The sequence below is a fragment of the Lagopus muta genome, chromosome 11 (genome assembly GCF_023343835.1).
Source record: "Lagopus muta isolate bLagMut1 chromosome 11, bLagMut1 primary, whole genome shotgun sequence".
Taxonomy (NCBI): Eukaryota; Metazoa; Chordata; class Aves; order Galliformes; family Phasianidae; genus Lagopus; species Lagopus muta.
The window spans coordinates 15,050,347-15,071,789 of NC_064443.1; the positions used below are offsets into that span (position 1 = coordinate 15,050,347).

General features: G+C 38.6%; 1 protein-coding gene across 6 annotated transcripts in view; it reads left to right on the forward strand.

The window, feature by feature from the left end:
* Window positions 1-21,443, forward strand: part of TAFA1 (TAFA chemokine like family member 1) — a 293,761-nt gene that overhangs the window by 267,832 nt on the left and 4,486 nt on the right. For all 6 annotated transcript variants that reach the window (XM_048958045.1, XM_048958044.1, XM_048958046.1 and 3 more), the window contains one exon: window positions 18,210-18,334. In XM_048958045.1, coding sequence (XP_048814002.1) covers window positions 18,210-18,334 — 125 coding nt within the window. The remainder of the gene's footprint in view (window positions 1-18,209; window positions 18,335-21,443) is intronic.

The window sequence follows — 21,443 nt, forward strand, 5'->3', positions numbered from 1 at the left end:
TCTCTCTGTGATATCCCATTGACATTGTTTCTAGATTAACACATAGCTGAATTTATTCTTTCATCATCAACTGCTATAAGCAAAGGCTAACTTATGTGATAGTGTTCTGCCACAATCTGCTGCCAATGGGAAAACTGTACAGGAACAATTCGGTGTACATGTACTGCTCGCTGAGCAAGCAGAGATTTGTTGTGCATTGGGGTGAGTTTTCACCCTTCACTTGCTTCGGAAGAAGGCTCTGGAGGAAATGCTTCAAGCAGCAAAGAGGCAGCTGAGATGATGTCTGAGCACTGATCATCTTTTCAAGCTGTCCTGACTTCTTCTGTGCCTTTTGAAGTGAAAGGATCTGGTTGCACTATGCAGCGGCCTATGGCATCCATTCTTCTCTATGGTATAGATATCTGCAAAGATCCCTGGCTGATTAGATGAGGGTAAAAGGACAACATTTATGTTAAGGTTGATGATGAGTTTGGTGCAATTAAGTTCTCTCTCTGGGTAGTTGTCATCATAGGAACCTTGAGAACTATAACTTACAGCATTATAGGTGCACAGCAATGGCAGACAAGGTAGGAAGTTCGAGACACGCATGAATTAGGATTAAATGGAGCAAACTAATTCTTAATCATATCTAGTCACCACTAAGAAGAAGAAGATAGAAAGAGACAGAATCAAAATTAGGAGGATAACAGATTGCATATCTGGTTAGAAAGAAGTCCTGCATTGTCAAGTGCTTGTGGATTTAATGTTTGATTCTACCCTTGTTTGTCATGCACATTGTAAAGCATATTTGCAGTCATCACATTCTAGGTGAATTAGGGCAGTGAGTTTTTTGGTATTTTTAGAATATTTTATAGCTTAGGGCCTTGGCTGAAGTCCATCTGCTGTAATATTGAAGATTCACACCATTGTCAGGCTGGAGACTGCAGTTGTTGCTTTTTTCTCCATACTCCACTGTGTTTGCAGGAGGATCAGAGCTGTGAATTTTCCCACATCCACAAGTGGATCTGTATCATTTTTTTATCCCTGTATCATTTTAGGAGATCTGTATCATTTTAGGAGAAAGTTATCCTCCACTTGCAATTTAGCTTTCCTGAGAAATGGTCAGATGGCATATGGAAAGCAGGCTTATTGTGAGCCACTGGTATTTAAGAAATTAGATAAGACAGTAATTCTAGTTATGACCAAAAGTAAATTAATAAATATTAATTAAAGGAAAAATAAATCCAGCTCTTTGTGAGCCAGAATGCGAGGAATTTAGCTGAAGAATGTAATTTGTACATAACTGTTCAAATTAGATAAGTTGACTCTATACATAAATCATTTTCAACTCCGTCTTTGTTATTCAGTCTAAAGGGTTTTTCAGTAGAACTTTTGTGGAGTTTCTCAAAACTCTGTTTCTGCCAGCTTTAAAAAGACCTGCATCAGCTGAAGGGAAACTTATGCTTCTGAGGGGGATTTTTGCCAATAATTTCATGGCAAATAGAACAAATAACTACAGAAAAGCTGTATAAGATGCTGCAAGTGGGAAATTCTTTATCTAGCATCACTGGAAATGCAATATGAGTATTGTAACCAATACCCATTTTCCTATATGCACATATCTTCCAACATTTTCAGCAAAATGAGCAGATTACAGTCTCTCTGTCTTGAATACTGAGTGCATTTTATAGAGACATGCTCAACATTCATATAATAATTTCTCTTCATCTTTGCTAGCCACCATCAGGGGGTGAATGCTTCTTTGCTTCTTCATTCTTTCCCTTCGTCTTCTCACATAGCCATAGCTGCATGCATGCATTTCAGACTTGCAATTTAAATGTCAAGTCTTCAGTCTTACTCCAGTTCACTCAGACCTTCTTTTGCATACAGCATGGCTGACTTCTCTTAGGTTTCTTAAAAAATGGTAGAAGATGCATCTATGGTTCTTTCTGATGGTTCCATCTGTTATTCTGTTCTTCCTGAACAAATACATAATACAGTATGCTGCACTGAGAGATCAATCACACCTAATCCCTTTGGGTTATCGAATATATATTTATTGTCTCTATGGTGCTGATCTGCCTCCCCTTTGCTTCACAATTTAGCAAGATCTTACTGAGCTACTGCTGTAGTTTAGCCTCTCTGCAATACAACCAGACATTTTTTGATGTGATCCTACAAAGGGAGATGAAGCTGCAAAGGTGTGTCCTTATTGCCCATCTCTTTCAGCATCCTGAAACAGAAACAAAATGGTACAGATAATGTATTATACTGTATATGTATATAATCCATTTCACAGCTGTTTGTCAAGATTGCTGTTATGGGTTTTTCCTCCTCCCCTCACTGTGTCTCCTAAATTCCACAGCTGGACCTACATGACTTGGTCTCAATGCTTGTCTGAATTAAGAATTACAATTTCTAAAAAAAAGAAGAAAAAAAAAAAGCAGTAGCAACCATAAAATATTTTCTCAATTTTTCTCCACCTGAAACTAATAGGAAATACAATGACTTTAAAAAATAATTGTATATAGCTCCTTAGCTTTCAAAGAGTTTTCTTCTCAACAGTGATAATAAATATACATGTGTGCCTTTAGAGGTTTCTCTTGGGTCCAATTTATTTAGTCTTAGGGAAACTTGTTTTTTATAGCTATATAAAAGGTTACGACCCTTCCCAAACAATTAATCAGAACCTTTTTATTCAACTGCCTGCAGAAACTAGAAGGAAACTTTCCACTTCTCTCTCTCCCCAGCAAAGAAAACAAATATAACCCAATATTTTTCCCAAATATTTGGTATCCTTTCTGCCTATGTTTTCTGTAGCAGCCTGTAGGGACAGGAATACACTTTTGCTTCCATTGTTGCAGGATTACCATGTCAAGGCAGAGCTTGGAAACTGTTTGAAATTCTGGTGGAAGAAATACTAAGGGCAACTATGATGTCATCATGACTTTGCTGTGCCTGAGCCTCCCCATTAACTATTGAAAGGAGCAGTCAAAAGCCATCCTAACTTGCCTATTTCTACCTGCTTTTTAAATGAACAACTGCTAATACCATTTGACTAATTAATTTCTATTAAGATACAAAATCCGGAAGAAGGCTCTGCTTTGCAGGAAACGTCCTCTCTGTGAGGCAGAGCTGGAGATGTCCCCATAAGCTCCTACTGCAGAGCTGAGCTCTGGATGCTCCGTGGCACCAACTGAGCCTCTGAATGCACATGGGTTGAATATTCATTTTGTCCATTCTTCAGGAAAAAAAAAAATAGTTTCAATGTAGAATACAAGAATAGCTCCGTTCATAAGCTGCAATGTGAGACAAGGCTCTGTCACTGGTGCCGTATCTGCATTTCTTAATAAGAAGCGAACAAAGCCAATGTATTACCACATATAAAAATGAGGAGAAAAGATATGCAGGGAGAGAAATTACCTTTTTGTCACGGAGTGATGTGGGTTGATTATAAGCATAGGTATTATTTCTCTTTGTTGTTCACCTCATTGTGCGGTGCAGGCGAAGAAGGGAGCAGCGCACACCTGCTGCATGGCTGGTTGAAATTAGGGTTTCAACATTTGGAACAGTGGATACTTAGGGTAAAACTTTCCCTGATTTGAGCTGTCATTAATCTTACATGCAGAGCCAGGCTTTTCATATTTCAAAATGTGTGGAGAGGCAGCTTTTTAATCTGAATTTGCTGCTGCTTTTTTTCCCCTCTGAGATTGGTTTCTCTTTGCATAAAATGCTGTGGTAGTTTCCATTTAAACAGAAACCTGAAATAAAATAGTTGAATATGAAACCTTTGCAGAGAGAAAGGAAAGAATTATCTTGAATTATTATTATTATTTTTAATTCCAAGAGGTAAAATCTTTAATGACAGCACGTCTGCCTGACAGAATTGGCATATATTTCAACTTCTGTTTCAAGCAATGGATTGTCTTAATTACAGCAAGAGGGCATATGCTCCTGGATGGGACCGTAAGCTCAATTAATCTCACTAGTAATTCTCCATGCAATTCATATTAATATAAAACAGCACCCTGAAGTATGTAGCCACATTAGAGCAGCTAGAGCTGGGTGAAGGTGGGAGGAAAAGGCAGAAGCTGCTGCGAGTTGCTGGCTCTCATCTCCTGCACCAGCCTGGGGAGGAGGCAGACCTGGGGCTGCTGCTAGGAACCGAGGCAGGAAAATGAGGGAACAAGAAAGGAGAATGTCAGGAAAAACAGGAGAAAAGGCGAGATGGATGTTAGCGCAGCAACCGAGAGGGCTTAAGGCCTGAGCTGCTGCTGAAAATACATGAATGGCAGCAGCTCCAGGTAACAAAGTGTGTCTATCAAAAGTTTCTGGTGACCACAGGCAAACTTTTAAGTGGTTTGCATATCTCTCTGAGCACTGAGGTGATAACAGCTGGCTGCTCCTTATTTTGCTGGTCATTTATACAGCTTATTTTGTAAACCCTTCTCCGTGCTCCGGATCTCAAGAAAGGATTTTATTGAAATCCCAAACTGCTCACCATTTTGCAGAGCTCAGTCCGGATGCATAACATTAAGGCATCAGCAGTGTGTGTCACTAGGGGAGCTATTTCTCCCACTATTCATCTTTGGCACTGAAAGTGTTTTGACACTTACTTATGGGTATTTGTGTGTGTGTGTGTGTGTGTAGGAATCCACCAGGCACATGCACACATAAGCATTCAAATGCACATATGTACAATTTACAATTAAGCACTGAGCATTAGCATTGCTCTGCTCTGCTCCACCATTTCTTCTTATTTTGCTTCATTTAGCATAGATCAGCAGCGTAGTAAGCCTAGCAACCAATCAATTACCAAATTCCTTTTCAAAGGAAGGAAAAAGGAAGATTATGAAACTCATCAAACTAGCATAAATCATCATATCTTCACCACCTGAGGACCTGACCTGCTAACCGTAGTTTCTTCCTCATAGAGGTAATTATTCTATTAAAATTAATAGTAAAATGAATACTGCTGTGAATGAATTACATAGGATAAGCATGAAATACTGTGATCTTTTCTGCTGTGAATTAGTAATTATTGTGTGCCTGGTGAAATTTGCGTACTTTCCTCTTCTTCCCTGGTATCAACCTTGGTGTATTTGCTACATTTCTCTCTGGAGTTGGAGATTACTAGTGCTTTCCTCTGGTTCAGCAAAGAGGAGGTGTTCCTAGAGCACAGTACCCTTGGTTTTAAGATAGCAGAAGTTACAAGATAAGCATGGATTTATTTGATGTTTGAATTATCCGTGATCACCTTTCTAAATGTAGTGCTTATATAAGCTTTTCCTTGTGCTTACATATATAAGGTGAGGGGAGAAAAACCATTTTGCCTTTTTTCCTTTCTACCCGTTATTTTTGAGTTTGACTTTGTGATGTGACATTGAGTTCGCCCTGCCTGGAGCAGGGAGGGCAGTCAGTATCTTCAGGGGATGGCACTCAGAGTAAGAGAGACTTGGGCTCATGTGTGGGCTCACAGACCTACCATGGCTTTGTTTCGACATTTGTGCTCACCTGCGTGCACTGAGGTGGTGACATGGAAAGCTTAAAGTTGACTTTAAGGAGGATAAACAATAGCAGGACAAAAGATTACCCTTCCCAGACATGTATTGAGAGATATGCTTCAATAAGTAATTGCTATTGTTGGCTCAACTAGTAGATGGAGCGAATCAATAGTTTTCAGGTGCTGTATGGGTGTAGTGCAGAAGTAGAGCATCAAGCCCAGTCTAGCTTCTGAGAACTGGAGAGAGAGCCCAGCACTGGCAAAGAAGTTCTGCCTTCCAGCTACTCTGCACTGGGATCTGAGCTCAGCTCAGCACTGTGGGCTTCTTGCATCAGGATTAACTAAATCCCCAAAACCTAGCAGAAAGGGACAGATGGGAGACAGAGTGAGGGCTGTTTTCCTTTGGCCAGCACTAGTCTGAATCTGAAATCCTTGTGGATGTCCTACAAGAGCCACGCGCTCAACGTGGTTTCAGAGACAGAAGAAGAAAATTACTGGGCAGCTTGGGAAGGTCCTAGCTGGTTGGCTTCCTGTCAAGTAATTGCTTTTGTTAATAGGATTTTATTGCTATTGACTATAGTAAGATGGTTGCAAGCTGGCTTAGATAGATTAAGTTTGAATAAATAATGACCTGATGATGTAATAAAGGTAGATGTGTTCTATGGAGTTAAAATCTTGTTCTTTCTTGAGAATTGTTTGCAACCACAATTACTCAAAAAAACCCAAACAAAGAAAAAAAAAAAAGAAAAACAAACCCACACACTTAATGCTTAATTAATACAGTGTATTTTGTTTCTTTGGATAAATCTTGATCTTGATAATCCTCTGGCTTATAGAAAACCCTTCTCTTGTTCTTCCTACAATAGTCTGTGCAATGCAAATAGCTTAACCGTGTAACCAGACTAATAGAAGCCCTTTTTCACCCCAAGAAGGCAACTTTCAACAACTTAGAAAAAGGTCATATCAACTTTAAATGCAAGGCACTATTTTTAATTAATGTGGTCTATCTGTAGCTACTTGCACCTGAACAGTCCTTCCTGAAAATTACATTCGTTTTGTGAATATAAACAGTTTATTAAAACTCATGTATTAATTATTTAAATGAGGTTATAAATATTTGAGGAAGCCCATGCAAAAGGCACTCACAATAAATTATCATATTCTGCCTTTATTGAAAGTTAAATTGCGAAACTCTGAAGATAGCTGCTGCAACAAAGACATTTCTGCTGCCTGCCATCACAAGGGCCAGGTTAAGAGCATTACCTCCAGGTAGCATCAAATAAAAGAACAGTACCTGGAGTTTAAATGGAAATGTCAACACTTCAGTCTTAGAGTGGTAGTAATAAATGTGGCACACAATCACAAATGAGAGTTTTTAATTACCTGTACTCACTGTTTTCTTGGAGGAGCCATTGTTGTCCAGCCTTGACTTGGAGATCACTGGTGTGGAGACTGAATTAATGAGCAGAAGAGGAGATAGGGGTACAGGGGAGAAGCCTGGAGTAATTGAAACAAGGTCAACTGAATGAGTGAGAGGTCAGACACTGTAAGTGCAGGAAAGAACATCAATCTCACAACTGTATGGTAGATAGCTCCATTGCAGCTTTCAGGTATTCTTATCTGAGGGGATGGAAAATATAGAAGAGGGCAAAAAAAAAAAAAAAAAAAAAAAAAAAAAGCCAGCAACCTAATTGCCACATTGAGAGATTCACTAGCAAATTATATTTCCTATTCTGTTATAAGAATTTGTGAAGGTGACTGTTTAGAGAGAAAACCAACTATTTCAACCTTGAATAGTTTAGAAATTAACAAGAAGTATTCCAAAACTTCACCTAAAACAGATTCCTGTTTTGTTTGTTAGTCACTATTGCACTTTTGTTTAGCTGTTCACCTTTGGAGGGCTTCTGCTTGCAGACATTTTGCAGCTGGCAGAGCCGAACACATTCTGCAAATTATTTCATGCTAATTCATGCTCAAATTTGTAAAAAGTACTGGTGCTGGGCATGCTCAGGCTCCATTTACATGCATTGTGTATAAGCATTAATGAAATCAAGTAGAATAAGGATAGATGTTTGTGAAAAATAAAGCATTAAACTTGTATTTATGATGATGACAAAAAAAAGCTTGTGGCTTTCAAGCTAAGCATCATCTGACCAGAGTATGCAGGAGATTCCTGGAGTATCTGGAGTCCCACACTCACAGCTCCTTCCCTCTGGTTATTTTTTCAAGAACGCATCTTGTGTATTACAAATATAGGAGATAATGATCCTTGCATAAATTCACCCCAAGGAAAACAGAGTATGGTCATCACATAAATTATCTGTAGCGAGGAGTGAGTTAGAAGTGCATTCCAGGGACTCTTCCAAGGTTAAAATGACACCACCACCACCATTGTAATGGTAGTGAATTATAATCTTTTAAAATAATGTAATTTAGAGTTACATTGAATGGAGGTAAAAAGACACGAGCTGTGCCAGTAGTGTGACGGCCAGGAAATTTCAAGTGCCCATTCCCAGAGTTCTCATCTCTGTAAAATGCTTCAGAATAAATAAGTATTATGAGCATTGAAGGAAAACATAATTTCAAAGAAAAGCTTGTCAGTTAAGGTCAGTTTAATATCCGCTCATGAACTGCGCTGTTTTTAAGTCTTGCTGATAAGTTTTTATGATTTAGTTACTTCTCTTATTCAAGCATACTGAAGCATAATTAAGCTATGATATAAGCTACAAAGTATTGTGTGCTCAATTCATCAATTTTTCTTCAGTCTCACAGTTCTTGTTCTGATTGCACTGGCATTGTTGAGATGAAATATCTCCAAATCTATCGTGTCAAGATTATGCATGATGTAATTTGTAATAGTAGCTAGGGATTTGTTTACAAAAAACAAATGTTCCTTTAATCTTTAATACAAAATTAGACTTGTCTTACATTGCAGAACAAAGAGATTTGCATGAATACAGCACTTTTAATAAATGAGTAATTACCTTGTGGAGTGGCAGTTGGCTCATTTAATGTAACCTTTGAAAACAGCTTTTTCCATTCAGAATTTAAACAATGCCCTTCTGAGAGTTGGCCTGGGGAGGTTTAAGGGCTCTACGGGTCTATAATTTATACCACAGCATCCCCCATTTCACAGAAAAGAATTTGGACCATGTCTTCCCTTCACAGTAGAAGTAATTGCAAGTTACCTAAGTTACATCAAAGAAATTTGCAGGCTCTGCCTGTTGGTACCGCCATGAATAAAGTTGTATTTATTCATACATACACATGGTGTATGTACATGTACATGGTGTATGTACAAATGTATGTACACATTTATTCATACTTACACATGGTAAGTCCATGTGTAAGTCCACAGTAAAACTGCTTTTGTTTATCATTGAAATTGACTCACTCGTATCCTGAAAGCATGGGCACCTGACCCTAGTTTACAGCGTGAGTTTGTGGGTTGGTGTAAGTTCAAATAACACCAGCTCTACTCTAATCTAGTCCATTATAAACATATTTCTGTGACTGCAATGGCCTGAAAATTACCAGTGAGTACAGGAAAAACTAAAGGGATGCTCCCATTCCTTCCTTGAGGATTCCTGTTCTTTCCTTTGGGGTCACCCATGGGATTACATCTGTATGGCTTTGATCCACAACTTTACCTTGAAAATCAGCCAGTAACACACCAACAGGAAACTAATAAAGGCTGCTTAAGTGTCCTGGCAAAGAGTTCTATGCATTTTTTAATAAGTTGCAAGACACAACAGGCAGAATATTTGGGTGTAAAGAGTATAGACCAAGAATGTATTACGAGGCTTTAGGTCAAGAGCAGATGAACTTCAATTAACAGAGAAGAGTTTCAATCACCAGCTAGGCAGCTTTCCTGCAATTAGAAAGACAAAAGCCACGTGCTAGATGGGTATTTTAGCATGACTGCACTGACTGATGCTTGCACTGCAGAGGACAAGTAGGGCCTTTGGGAACCATGTCCTGCTACCATGCTGATGCCAGCTCATGGCTGCTCGCACTCTAGCCCCATTTTCATATGGTAGGGTCAGCCTGTGCAGAAGGATGAGAAGGATGAGATCTTAGGCACAACTAAATCACTGAAGCAATAGCTGAAATTCATTTTTAATTGCACTCATCAGTATATTGTTAGATCTGCCAACATCTCTCAACCCAGCAAGAGATCCGGTCCAACAATGATCCTTTTAAGACTTCCAATTCTTATAAAGACCTGAAAATTATGGGGTGATTTGATTCAGGAATTTTCTAGCTTGGATTGTTAAACTCTTCCACTCCTTTTTAGGAGAAGAGTGGAAAATGGTTTAATGTACTTCACACTTTTTTTTTTAAGCAGTCTCTTTTTCAAAAATTCCTTGAAATCCAGATTATAGGACAAACATCAACCCTTTCCCTACTCTCATGATATCTGGCCATTATGCTTTTTGTTTTTTCTTTTTTTTTTTTTCTTCCTTTTGCCATTTCTCTTATCCTCTTTTTTCACCAGCAGATACCCACACGACAACCCTCTCAGTTACAGAAAGAGATTCTGTATCCCCAGACATGTCAGCACTTTCAGAGTTTAGGGGTTCATCCTTCTGGGCAATAGAGCAAAACATAATTAGGATTTGATGTGACATATATTTATACATACATGTGTGTGTGTGATATAATTACAATATAATTAAAAAGAAAATAATAATCATTTTTCCCTGGAAAAAACATACGCAAAGTTTAAAATAAAGTATTTTTCATTGATTAGAGGCACATAATTACTTTGCATGTTATTAATTTCCCGAAATTCAATGGAAGTTATTTTTTTGTGTGTTTATTTGTTTAGAGGAATCTTACACACAGAGTGGAAACAGCTTGAGTCAAATACTTCTAGGAGCACACCAGATCTTAATTTCATAACTGATAACCATCCAATGCATTATGCATGTTTTGTTATGCCTAATGAATGCATTACATTTATATAATTTATTCATTTCCAATGTTCTTTCATGGCTTTACTGCTAAGCCACGTTTCTGGCACTTCATTCAGACAAAAATTTCATTATAGATTTTACTCTTTGGACCCCATCTTGCAGCTTTTCCTTTCCACTTCACTAAACCCAAGGATGCAGGGAATTCCCATTTGAGCAAACATCGGGTTTGACAAACACCAGATTTGGTTCAAAAGCCCACGACTATGAAGGAGGACCTTTTCCCTGTTTTTGTTTTTTTTTCAGTAAGCATTGGTTCAGACCCTAAACATGGATCATTGGTTTCTAATGCAAAGACTATAATTGCTCCTCTTGGGCACTCAGTACCACAGGCACAAAGGACAAAGTCACAGTAATCATATCTCTGGTTCAACATTGCCATTTCCTGGCATCAGCAGCCATGTGAGCAACCATTTGCACAGCAGAGGCAGGGCCATGACAGTTCACAGCAATATGTGCATATATGTACATAACCAGAGGCATAGCAGTGCAAGGCCACCCGGCGGCCTCCAAGTATCCCCATCATCTTCATCTCACAACTAGGATCTCCTCACTCTCCATTTTGACTCATCCCTTTGCTCTATTAATTATTACTAATGAAAAATTAGCATTGCAGGGAGGCATTTTTCTCCTTTGACAGCATGCCAGTCCTCAGCCCTGATCTGAAAAGTGTGAATATTTATAAGCGGCTTCCTATTGTCTCTCCAAAAATGTGTAATTATGCTGCAGTTCATAGGCGTTTCATTAAATATATAACAATAAGATTAAGCATTCACTGGCTACTGAGAAGCAGTTCAAATAGGATATAAATAACACTGCTAAACTGCACAAATATTTTATCAGCATGCTCTCAGCTTTGTCCTGCAGCAAGGTTCAGCTTCAGTTCCAAACTTAGTGGTAATTGCAACAAGGGATCTCCCTGACCTACAGATCAGTTTTCCTCATGCAGTTTGGGAGTGGATCCTCAGTCATATGCATGTCTTCCAGCTCTTTGCATGCAGGAGTTTTGTGTTTTCATTAGTCTCATTAGCACTCATTGACAGCTGGTTGCTCTGAAGCAACTCACACCCTTTGCAGTGATGTTATATTAATCACTGATAAGCTTACATGCTTAAAACTATAAGTAAAGGTAGGTGGATCCATACTTGCATTAGATGCATGATGCTGTGCATGAGGTTAAGAATCCCCAATACAAACACTTGTGAGAGCACCTACGTGAAACAAATTTTACTTCCTGAAATCTAAAAGCCAAAGGTTCAGCGCTGTATCTGTCAGATTTACTTCATTCAGAAGATGTCATACAAATTCTACTTCTCTCCTTACAACCTGGATGTATTTATACCTAGCTGACAAGAGTTTTTCCCTCTAAACAGCTGCACTCATTTTCTAAGTACTCAGAGGAGTTGAGTGCTGTCATTATTAATGCACTCATGGAAGTGAAGATGCACATTTACTCACCATGAAGGTGCCACCCATGAGAGACTGCAGTCCTGCGTCTGTTACAGATGCCTCTTGGCCATATGTTCAAGCAGCATTCATTTCCAAAGGTGCAAAGAGGGGCACGTAGATAAAAATGACAGAGCTGCAGCATCCAACCTTTCCAAACTGAGCAGCACGAGGGCTAGAAATTCTCTTGCAAACTCTGAGCTGTTTTGGTTGAAATCTTCTCTTTACTGGAGTGTCTCTATGTGCAGCAGAAAGTAATGCACATGCTTAAAAACCTCCTGGCAGCAGATGGACATCACAGAATTTTAATGTTATTCTTGGTTACCATAGTACCTGAAGTATCTCATTATTGCTTGGGACACCATTCTAAATGTTGTGCAAATGAGGAAAAAAAAGAAGGGTTGGTCCCAAAGTGCTACAATACAGCATCGAAACCTCAACAGGTTAATACATACAGAAAGGAACACGTAGGGAAACAGTGCAAAACTATCTCTTCAAGTAAATAATATTGCAGATGAAAAACTGAGACAGCAACAGGATGATTTAACTGTAATAATAGAAGAAGTCAGAAGCAGAGCTAGCATTAAAGGAGCCTCAGGAGTTTCTGGTTCCCAGGCCATTAGCCAACACTGTCTCTGTTAGACACATTGTTGTGAGAGAAGCATACAACACGCTTGTGTTATTTTTTCCAATTTACCTACCAGTATGCCAACTGTTAGAAAATGGCAATGTAAGTGTTTTTTCACTACTGAGTCTTCTCCCGCTGCTGAATTTTTGCTGGCTTATGCAGATCTTAAATGGAAATTGTTCAGGGATTCTCTGCATCTAATCTACCCTTTCATATTTTATGGGTGTATTTTAATGCAGCCCACAGAGTTCTTTAGACACATATTACACCCTTAAAAAATATCTTGCTCTGGCCGCTGAATACATTACAATGAAAAAGCAAAAAATTCTGGATGGAAAGGGAAAAATGTGAAAACCTCAAATCCTCTATAAAATAAAAGAATTAATAAGGCATTGTTTAACAACCTGGGGAGTGGATTGGGAAGTTCTAGAAGAAAGAATTTTTATTTTATTTTATTTTTTTTTAACATATACTACAATTACAACATTAAATTAACTTCACAAGACCAGCTCCATGGTAATTAGGAATAAGACACATTGCTTGCCTCACTAATGACAACTGGAGAAATGTCAGTTTTCCCAGTGTTATTAGAGGTCTGGTATCAAAGTCTGCAAAGTATTATACTGAGTATTAGATTGATGCTCCTAAAATGGAGTGAGATTGAATTAAAGCAGATTGATGGACTCCCGGTAGGAAAAATTCTGTATTTCTCCTAGACAATATTATTCAACCTGAAATTTTTCAGTTTTGGATTTATATTCTTTAACTTATCAGACTGCTGGTTTACAGCTCCCAGAGTAAATGGTACCTTGCTCTGTTTATGAAATACATAACCCTTCAAATGACATGTTCTTTCTCTCTAGCTTTCTCACCCTCCTAGTGTTCCCTTCCCTGTAATTCATTCTGCACCCCATGACATCCCAATAAAATAGGAGAAACGACATCTCATTCAACTCTCTAAGATTTTGTTTTCTAAAGTATATGAGCACAGGGTACAGATACAAACAGTTCTATTCTTGCTTATATCAGATTTCTTTTTCTTAAAGGCAAAAAAAAGGCCTCGAAGATTTTACCTCAGTGCTATATCTATTGCCAAAAGTCTCCATCAGTACACGAGTCTCTCACAGGGAGTTTGAACTTTCCTTTAATCTAATCCATTTAGAAAATGACTCACAATTTATTGAATAAAGTGGAGAAAATTGATATCTTTTCATTAGACTGACAAAGTCTTTTTCACTGCTGGCATCTGTGAAATGTGTTCGCTATTTAAATTTTATTTATATCAATCTTCTCTGGTAGAAACTAGATTAAATGGAATGCTTTACACTTACAGTAAAAACCTCCCCATCCCCAATGAGTGTCATACTGGCTCTGCAAGCCATCTCTGCTCATTATTCCTTGGATACCTATGATCAGGAGGAAGCACAATCTAATATCTCTCTTCCTTTGTATTCTATCTGTAAATAACCCAAATGCATCTACTTTATCACAGGCAAAAAGAGATAGCGGCTGTGGCTTTCTAATGGCAAATGCAGAAGTAATCTTGGAACACTTTCATACATAACATGCTTCTTCTGAGCTGCTGAAAGAATGCATGATGAGACTTTGCTCTGTTTCCATACTTCAGGGCTTTCCACAAGCATGAATTTTAAGTTATATATAACAATATGCCAATACAGAGTCATTTTGTTAAATACATCTTTATCCTCATCGTCATACATGCTTTGTCACATCGTTAAAACTATTTCCTATTACAGATGTAAAAAAAAACTAAAGTAAAGTATTACAGGTGTCAAAAAGTTAAATGAGCGTTGCATGCACCAAGAAGAGATTTGCACTTTGCTTTAAAGGGCTCAGTAGCTGCAATTTAATGCAAGAATTTGAAGACTGGAAAAGGTGAAAACAAGTTTAGGAGTTTCTGCAAGTAAGGAAGTTCTAATCAGATGCACTGTGCATTGACTTTAAATATCATTTGAATCAAGAGGAAGGTAGTTGAATGTCTAACAGCTCCATGTTCATTTGATTTTGTAGATGTAGGTGTTTGAGGGAGTGCAAGTGTGTTTCTACTGCACCGCTGTAATAGAACAATTTGTCTCTGATATTCAAGGGAAAAACATCTCCAGCCAGCACTCTTCATGTACCCAACTTTTGTGCTCCAGATGGTGCACAAGGAGACAAAAAGCCATCACTGCATGCTGAAGCCCATTGAGTTCAGTCTAAACTAAGTTCCCTACAGCCAGCTAGGGCTTTGGGTGCTGTGTTTGGGAACAAATTTCAAAATGCAGTAAGGTTGTGTAAGCATTAACAAACATAAGCTATGGTCTTGCTCTTTGTCTATACACAGTCAGATTATCAAATCTTTTATCTGTTGTTTTATTCCACTGATGATACACGTGATTAGAAAATGACATTTCAAGCAAGTGCTTTTTTGCCTGCTAATTCATGCAGACTAAAGCCGACCAAAGTTAAACATTTTGCTACAAAAAAAATTTAAAAAATCTATAGCTTTGTAAAGGTGGTAAAAGTCCAGAGTGAATTGAAGTGGAAAAAAAATTTTTTTGAAGAAAGTTCCCTTTCTCCCCAGCTCCATTAGTTATGTGCTCAGAATTTAATATTCTCATAAAAGATGCGTCTTATTGAAAAGAACTCAGATAGAAGCAATCCCTTATTTACGCTAGCAGGAGCTGGGGAAAAATATCACAAACGAAGCAGGAGCCGTCAAGCCTCTTTTAAATCACATCCCCTTTCTCTCCCTGTGGCTGAGGGTGTCTGTCTCAGTCAAATCAGCCTTGCATGAAAAAAATAAAAAATCTTCACTTTGTATATTCCCCAGACAGTGAGAGAGAATACAGTGAAAGCTGCTCCAAAATGTTACAGCTGTCTCATTCAGCGTTATGTGAGCACTCACAGCAGTGACTATGGGGAGCCTGTAATTCTCACCTGGGTTTAGCACCTCAGGTTCAGAGAGGAGCTGAGGTTCCTCCTGATCCTGGAGCTCTCCAATATAAACCATCCCAAGGGAAAGCACCTTAATTTCAACAGTTCTCTCACACAGCTGCCGCAGCACACGTCAAAGCGACATCACCTAAACAGTGAACCTGGGTTGTGGTCTCCAGACCCTTTCCCTACACAAGTGTACTTAAGTTCAAACACAGCCAACTGTGCTTCATTTTGAAGCTTTTGCCTTGTCCTTTGAACAGAGCTGCATGTGTAAAACTTTGAAATTGAGCAGACCTCAAAGGATCAGCAGTGCCCAGGAAAGATAGCTGGTCCTAGAGATTCAAAGGCTCTTAATAGAAGTGGAGAACTATAGACACAAGACTCAAAGGAAACAACTTTCATCAGGCTCTGGATGCCCCTGCCACAGCATGGGGCTGAGGACAAGACAGTAGGGAGCTTTGTAGTGCTTCAGACTTACAAAGACTGCATCCACCTATACATGAGAGACAAATAGGTGCTCTTCGTCTAAATGACCTTAGTTTCCCCTTTACAAAAAAAAAAAAACAAAACAAACAAAAAAAAAACCACCTTTTCCTCAGCCCACCTGTACTGATAAGGGACCAGGAATGAAGGCTACTGGTGACTGCAATTGCACTATGATCACAAAAAAAAAAAAAAAGGACATATACACTAAAAGCTGCATGTTGATAGATGAAAGGGTTGACATCACAGTTCAGCATTCACTTTGTGTTTGACTTTTTTCGGTGTCAATACCCAAATACTTGAGCTGTTTTGAGGAACAACATCAATGAGTAGCTAAGACCATTTTAATTGCAATAAACAGCATTGTTTTCCCATGCTCCCCTTAGCTTGTATTAAATCATATCACTGTCTTGCATTACAGTCTCCCTGTGCCGGTGCACTTCATGTTGTGAATTTTAGCACCTAGCATCTTAGGATCCTTCTCCATGGTTACTTATTGCTAAAGCATTAACACTAAGAAATAAATACGACCATCACTTTTGATTCCATGTCATCAGATTGTCCTCACGCACTCTGAGGATGCCCAGCTCAGATGCTTGCAGTGAAGGGCATTTAGCAGGACACGATCTGCAGTTTGCCCATTGCACAATGTATTATTAGAGTGCAGATTCACCACCATGTGCCTTTTCACACATAGCAAAGAGAGATTCTTTTCTCCACTGTTAGTAGCATTAACGATACCCTTCAGAAAGTGATGTGTGAATAGCATAATTACATTGCCTTGCAAGCACAGGTGTAAAGTCTTTTGTGTGTGCAGTACACATGGAGAAATGGTATATTGCATGATATAAATGAGATACAAGCTGTGAGAAAAAATAGGAGAGAGGAAACAGCTTAACTCATTTGTTCCAAACTTGCTGACCTCTTCTTTAAGACCAAAGGAGTTTTTTCACACCAAGATGTTTACTCCCTGGGTTTTGAGTAAATTCTGTGTGTGAGAAATGTGTTCTTATTGGGACAGCTATTCAGCTTGTGGACAAAGCTCTCCTACAGCTTCACTTCTGTACCTGTGAATTGAGGTGATAGATATAACGAGCAGCACATGTCTTTGAGCATTTCCTTTGGACTTTGTAAGCATAAAAAGATTTTCGCTAGATAAAAAATAAATCAATAATTTAATTATAAGTTCTGGGATGCACTTAAATCAGTACATGCACAAAAGGGCATTTTCCAGAGTTGGTGTGACACGACTCACACTGCTGCATCAAAGGAATTACATAAGCTTGAAGAAGTTATGAGGGGAGAGAGAAAATAGTTAAGGCTCTGAGTGTAGGAGAATCCTTAGCAGTTAGACTTCAGCAGTGCAACCAAGAAATTAATTCTTGCCAGGGAAAACAAGCCACAAACAGAGCCACTCAATCCTCAATTAGCTACAATTTGCAAGATCAGCTAAAGTTTATCAAAATCCCCAGACAAAAATTGTCATTAAGATACAGCTAAGGTTATAGGAAGATACCAATTCCCAGGCAAAAAAAAAAACTTCCATTAAGATACCCTCAAGGTTGTAAACATTCATGCCAATTAAACTCAAACAACAAGACTCAAACTCTGCAATTACTTTGAATGCTAAATGCTTAGAAATCAAAGGCAACTGCTAATGACCATACGGTTTCCATAAAAGTCATAATCACATTTCAACAAAAAGAACTTGTACAATTCACTATTAACTTACCTTCTATTTCCAGTTGAGTTGTTGTACTCCCTACAGCGGGATATTGCAGAAGATAAAAGGCTGCGTGGGTTCACACAATTAGGCACAGGTGTGGGGGGGAGAAAAGGCCAGCTGTGGGTACTCAAGACAAATCAGGTACAGCTGATTTTGGAGATCCTCAAACCACAAGTCCTGAAGACCTGTAGAATTTCTATTTCAACTCTTTCTTATGTATTTATAAAGGCCAGACTGGCTACTCAGAGTGAAGGGCTGTTAGGCTGGCTGGTTTTTTTGTTCTGAAATAGTATTGCTATCATCACAGCATCCCAGTAGACTAGATCTCGTGTATAAGAAAGCTATGGCAAGAAATACACTGTTTTGGATAGACAGTATTTAATGAAAAACTAGTACAAATGTAAATTCCTTGCAAGTAAACCTGAGATGAAAGGTTTCATCTCTTAAATAGAGTGCTGGCTTCTTGAGGTATTATTTACTATTCTTTTCATTACAACATAACAATGGATATTGTCTTTCTTCCTTTAGCTTCAATAGTGATTGGGAAATGGTGGTGTGAGATGGAGCCCTGCCTAGAAGGAGAGGAATGTAAGACATTGCCTGATAATTCTGGATGGATGTGTGCGACCGGCAATAAAATCAAGACCACCAGAGTAAGTTGTCTTTCTGTCCATAGCTGTGAGTTTTTAATAGGGGTGAGAGTCAACAACTGTAGCTCAACCACATCATTTCCAGCATCATGTCTGCTGTAAATGTCCCAAAGTTTGCTGCACACCTCCCAAGCCAGCCAGTGCTTCTGGCTTAGTGAGATACAGATGCAGATGGAGAAAGTAGAATGTCAAATGGCTGAGCTTCTCCCATTATGAAATTACCTCTGAAGAAAAAAAAAGAAGTCTCTTTCAAAAGTATATTTTTTTTTACATTGACCAAATATTTCATAAATATTTTCATAAAGCTGCCATCTATACCTATATTCAACAATTTTAATTAGATTGTTTTCATACCACGGTTGAATTTTTTATGCAGATTGTCAACTCAAAACATTTTTTTTACGAATGAATGCATCTTGATTTTCAGTGAAGTGAAAAATACCTTCTGAAACCTGTTAAGTGGAAGAAGCAAAATACTCAATAATTTTTTCTTTTTTATGAAAAAGCACAGCATGCCCATACCTGGATTCTAACTCACAGAAAGTTCAGTCATCGTTTTCTGGCTTCTCCCTTTTCTTGTGATCCCAACTCTGGTCATTTTTAATGTCTTCCATGCCTTTTACTGAAGGGGATCTTTCTCCAGCTGATCAGCATGGCTCCTGAATTCTTTTCTTCGCCTCCATGTGATTTATCCCAGGAAGAATGATTTGTATAGCAGCCTCATCTTCTCCTGGCATGGCTATTTGCACCGTCACTTAAAGTTATGCTGCTTCTTTTTATTCTTACAACTGAAAAACAAAAAACCCAACAAACCACTGTATGACCTTTTCAATGAGACAACAGCTTTCTTGCTAAATTAGGAATTTAAAATGGAAAAAAGGGATCTTAAAGAAGTAATGAACAGTATGAAGAACTACATTGTACTTTTCTATTTAAATTACAGTAATATAGTAGCTCTGTAGTCTCTCTGCAAGTTACATAATTTAGGTTCTGTGAACTTATCCTACCCTTAACTCTCCCAGCCATCATCATATAAGCTCGTTTTAGGCAAGTCTGCATCTAGAAGTGATTGCTAGAAATTTAGCAGCTTCATTAATATGCAGATGTATGGCCCAATCTATTCAGTATTCATTATTGTATTTCATTTAAATTAAATACTTACAGAGTGAGTGCTCATAGCTGAAGAAATATTTCTGTCATTTACCCACAGGAGTTATTTTAATTAGCTTGTGAGGGAAGTACCTTATGGTACTGCTTCCAGTAGAATTTTGCTTTGTTGCTTTTAAGTATCATTACAGAACCCAACTGACAAAGGCAACATGACATGATGATTTTAGCAACTGTCTCTTGCAGTTTCCAAGTAAAAACTCTACTTTATAATCCCTGAAACTTTGCTTGAGTCTGTACTTCTGTGTCAACTCTAGCAACATAAATATAAACTAATGGAAGCAATCAGATCCTGAAACAGTCATTTTTTTCTTTGTTTTGTCATTTCAGATGGCATCAGAGAAAGAGATTACACTATAATCTGCACTGACCCCAATCTGGGCTGCAAGATTGGGCCATGTGTGTCTAATTTATGTAGTTAAGGAAGCTAAGAAAGCAGAAGCAGCAACACAAATCACTCAACATCCTAGATACATCTGTGGTGATTAGCCAGAAAAGCTAGAGCAAGTCACCACAGGCTGTAAACTATTTTAATGAAGGCTTTTCCTTACACAAAATACATTTATGTTAGGCTGCTACTGTCCTGACAAGGGAAACATTCAGGTTTATGACTCACAGTATTAAAAAAACCTATTTATGTTATCTTTGAGGCCTGCAGTGTATCACATATAAGCACGTGTATGTTTGTATGTGTATATATAGTGTGTGCAGTTTTACAGTGTATTACTTCATACTTTGTTCTCAGGAGTGATTAATAAGTAATTAGCGTCAGAAGGTGGACAGCAAATCCAGTGAAGACTTTGCCAGCATGGCCTCCACCCCTTCTTTTTCATGTATTTATTCCTGGGCTCAGTCCTTTAGTACAGCTCACTAATTAAGTTGTTAAAGTCAAAGATATAGAGCTCACAGCCTCTGTAAATTGATCTGTTTCCTAATGCTAGTTAGAGCAGGTGACAAACACTGGAAAGAAATCATTTTGTAATTCAATTTTTGGACCAGTTTCAACCCTTTTTGAGTCCCTGTTCACTCCTTTTTTTTTTTTTTTAAATTTATTTTTCTGAAGAATGTAAATTTCCAAGCTTTCTTTGAAAATGTGGTGGGTTATTTTTGGAATAGTACCAGGACCTGGTTGGAAATTACACCGTGACATTTCAGGAGAGCAATCAGGACAGGGAGGAGAGGAACACATGGTCTCAGCCCTGATGTTGGGAGATGGTGCACCAAGCAGACAATAAACACCACTGAGAACCAGACATGTTGATAAACACAAAACCACAAATCCCAACCTCAGGCTGCTGTCTACACCTGACCTTCAGGGCACCGCTTTGCAGGGTCCATAAGGGCTCTCCTCTCAGGGCTTTGTGCCCGTCCTTTGTGCACTGCCAAATGCTCTTCAGTAATCTGCACTAATAGCACCTGGCATTCACATAGCAGCCCTCTGAGTACTTCAGCAAGCTGTTTTTCTGCTGATCCCTTGGAGAATGGAAATTAAAGCCTTCAGCACTTGGGAACTGGCACAGCAGCTCCGCTTGGAGCAGCTCTCTAGCTTCACAGCCTACACCCTCCATTGCAGCCCATTGGTTTATAGCACACGTTTTGCCATTGGAGAAATGTATTTTCACAGTGACCTGAACAGCACATTTCACAGCAGTTTTGGCTCATCTCATGCTGCAGCAAATGGCACCTGAAGTGCTGGTGGCCCCTTGGCACTCCCTGCTCCTTCACCAACCATGCACATCCATTTAGCAGGACAGGGATGCATGCATCCCTAGGAAAGATAATCCCACTTGTCAGCAGCAAACCGGGAGAGTGGAGTAAGGCAACAGGAAAGGAAAAGAAATGGGAAATGAAACAAATTGTTTTTGTTTTGCTTTTTTCTTTTTTCCCTAATTTGTCCAACTAGATTAATACCAGATGCATTTTAATAATGTCACACTGCATTTTT